At 40.2% G+C, this 2,916-nt stretch overlaps 1 protein-coding gene across 1 annotated transcript; it reads left to right on the plus strand.

The window, feature by feature from the left end:
* Nucleotides 1–4: 4 nt before the first annotated feature.
* LOC107579991 (protein CNPPD1-like) lies at nucleotides 5–2,151 on the plus strand (the record flags this gene model as incomplete). Its single annotated transcript, XM_016265758.1, has 2 exons — nucleotides 5–76; nucleotides 565–2,151. Coding segments are annotated over 2 exons (693 nt in total), but the record flags the coding sequence as incomplete, so codon positions are not given.
* Nucleotides 2,152–2,916: the final 765 nt, after the last annotated feature.

Below are 2,916 nucleotides of genomic sequence, written 5' to 3' on the forward strand. Positions count from 1 at the left end.
CACGGATCTCTGTGTCCTGTTGGAGCAAACCAATTGGAGGGAAGCACTATCAGCTATCTACCAGCACTTTACCAAGGTGAATAATCACAGCTAAACATGCATGAGCTCCTAAATACAGTAGGAGCTCATACAAGTTTCATAAAGTAGCCCACATGACATGCATGAGTCGCCTACAACACACACACATACTTTAACAGGTTTACTGTGCTGCACAAGTTGAACAATATTATGATTTTTATATATCAATATGACTATAAAATAATAAGTAAAAATGTTTTATAGTCAAATTGATATAATCCCATGTAGTCAAAGCTCAATGTCTTGAGCTTTACTTTAAAATCATAGAAAGAAAAAAAAACAGCAGGAAACCCTTTAAGCCTCTGTTTTTTTTCACAGCAGCTAGTTTCACAAGTTTTAGAAGATGGTTGATACATGTTGCATTCCCAAATGCATATTATAAGCCACGCTTTCCAATTTTAATAATTGCACTTAGCCATATTGCGATTTTAGTTAATCATGCAATGCTATCTTTAACCAGTTGTTGTGTTTTTGCCTTCCCTTCAGATTACCTGTATGTTGGGTCTCCTGTACTTGACTAGCGTAGCCAGTCTCATCGCTTCTTCTGCCGTCATCCAGCAGCTCGGCTGTCTTCCCAATACCAGCTACACTTACCTGGAGCCGATGAAGCACACATCCATTCATACACCAGCACTTCTCCCTGAGCTCTTGCCGGACACGCAGCAGCCAACCTCAAACCTCCATTGCTGCAGCCTGACCAACGTTAGCTTGAAGCTGTGGCCCAGTGTTGTTGTGCCAGATCAGCAGGGTTCTACCTCTTCGTCATATCCGAACATGGTGCTTTGTCTCTGGGGCTCCATCGTCTCTGCTGTTTCCAACTCAAACCCCTCGTTGGATATTCAGCCACAAGACTGTGTGGTATCAGAAGTGATCTGTCACACGGGTGGTTTCCCCCGATGCACAATAGCTCGCAATGGCTCGGCGCTTCTTACCTCTCCATGGCATGCTCGTCTCTCAGCACTTTGGCTTGGGTTAGCTCCGTTTAGTGAAGACCTGATATTTTCGGACCCCCATCTTAGCTCCATGCCACCATTTCAAAGACACCCATGTTGCCAAGAGACGACTTTGCCATTTGGGAAATCACCATCTCTTCTGATGCCTGGCTAGATGAGTAAAATAAAACCAGCAGAGTTTACATTACATACACAGTCAACTCCCTTGATTTTCCTTAATGTTGTATACGAACCAGCCATATGGATTGGTTATAACTGGGTTGTGGTGAGATATCAGTATGTCGGGGAGAAGGTTGTAAGGACGTTTATTACAAAAGTGGCATATGCTGATTGACCGTTTGAGTTTTGATGCGCGTGCTAATGCAGTATGAATGAACAGGCTTTCTTTTCTTTCTCTTTCCGGTTGGGTTAGTTTGGTTGGTTTTAGCTGTTACGTGAAACCTCCAAGGCATCCAAGCAAAAATAATGGTAAGTAGTTACATAAGTTAACAAAAGGGTCTGCTGTTATGCGCAGAAGTGTGTGTTCTTGTTTTGAATAGTTTGCCTGGCGTTGCGCTACATGGCGTTGTCCTGAGGAGAACTGTATTGTTTTAAAGTTCCTTCCTGCGAAAGCCTTTATTTTCAAGTTGGGGAAATAGTTTGAATTTAAGCCTGGTTTTGTTCACTTGGGTTCAAAGAGGAAGGGTGGAAGGAAAGCAAAAAGGGATGTCAGTTATGCAATTTAGTTAGATATTCTTCAGATTTGTAATGGTCAGATTGGTTGATGCCATTCCTCATCCACAAAGCATTCATCATAGATCGCTTTAGTTAAGCGTTCGAAGTAACAGTCCTCAATATTTTGATATCCTAAAGTACTGGAATTGCAGAACAGACTAATTTAATAGAGTTGGGTTCATTGCTTGACTTTGTTAATGTGTTTAATTTATGTTCTTTAAACAATGTAATTGAATAAATGGTATGTTATTAAGACTTGGAGATAAAAGCACCCTTTAATACCTGATTTAGTGACTTCTTACATATCCACCATTATAGGTTAATAACTTCTAAAGTCTGTTAACTATTTCCTGTCCCAATTTTGTACATTTTGTATAGAAATGATGAAAGAACGTACGCTGCAACAATGAAAATAATAAAAATATCTTAATCTCAAACTTGTTTTGGTCATTTCTAGTTTTTTTGTTGTTGTCGTCTATATTCGTTTTCATTTTTAGTATTCGTTTTTTAATACTTCATCATGAACTGTTTCGCCACTAGTTGAAATGAAATGTTGAATATTTTATTTCAATAAATGATTTTTGGCATGGTTTTAGTTTTTTTTGTTTTACTTTTTATTTTTCACTTCATACTTAATTTTAACGAATAAATATTATAACCCATTTAATCACTTAATGCCTCAAGCAATATTGAAGACATTTCTTAGCTGGCCTTTGGCAGGTGTGGCATAAAATTAATTTTGGACCCTTCATGAAGGAAGGAATGGTCGCGCGCATATCACACAAGCCACGCGCTATATTTGGATCAACCTGCGCGCGCTCCTACGTGCCTGCCTGCTCTCGCGCGGTCTGTCAGTGTCAAACAAGACACTTTTACACTACATTTAACCGGACTCGTACAGTAATATCCTAAAATAGGTGGTCTTCTCTTCACCACTGTGCCGTCGCTTTGTCTGTCCATCGGACCTACTGCGTTTAGAGGGAGCGTCGCGGCTTAAATATCCGACTGACCTCAATTGATCCTAATATAGCTCGGCTGAAGCGGGATCAGATGCACACATGGACACTGGCACGCAGGTAATAGAGTAAACCTTCTCTCGCGAGTGTAAATCAGCGTCTGGTGCATATGTTAAAATAATAAAGGCTTGAAAGATTGAAATGGGCGAGACAGC

This window comes from Sinocyclocheilus grahami, unplaced genomic scaffold (genome assembly GCF_001515645.1).
Source record: "Sinocyclocheilus grahami isolate Dianchi unplaced genomic scaffold, SAMN03320097.WGS_v1.1 scaffold22969.1, whole genome shotgun sequence".
NCBI classification, from domain to species: Eukaryota; Metazoa; Chordata; class Actinopteri; order Cypriniformes; family Cyprinidae; genus Sinocyclocheilus; species Sinocyclocheilus grahami.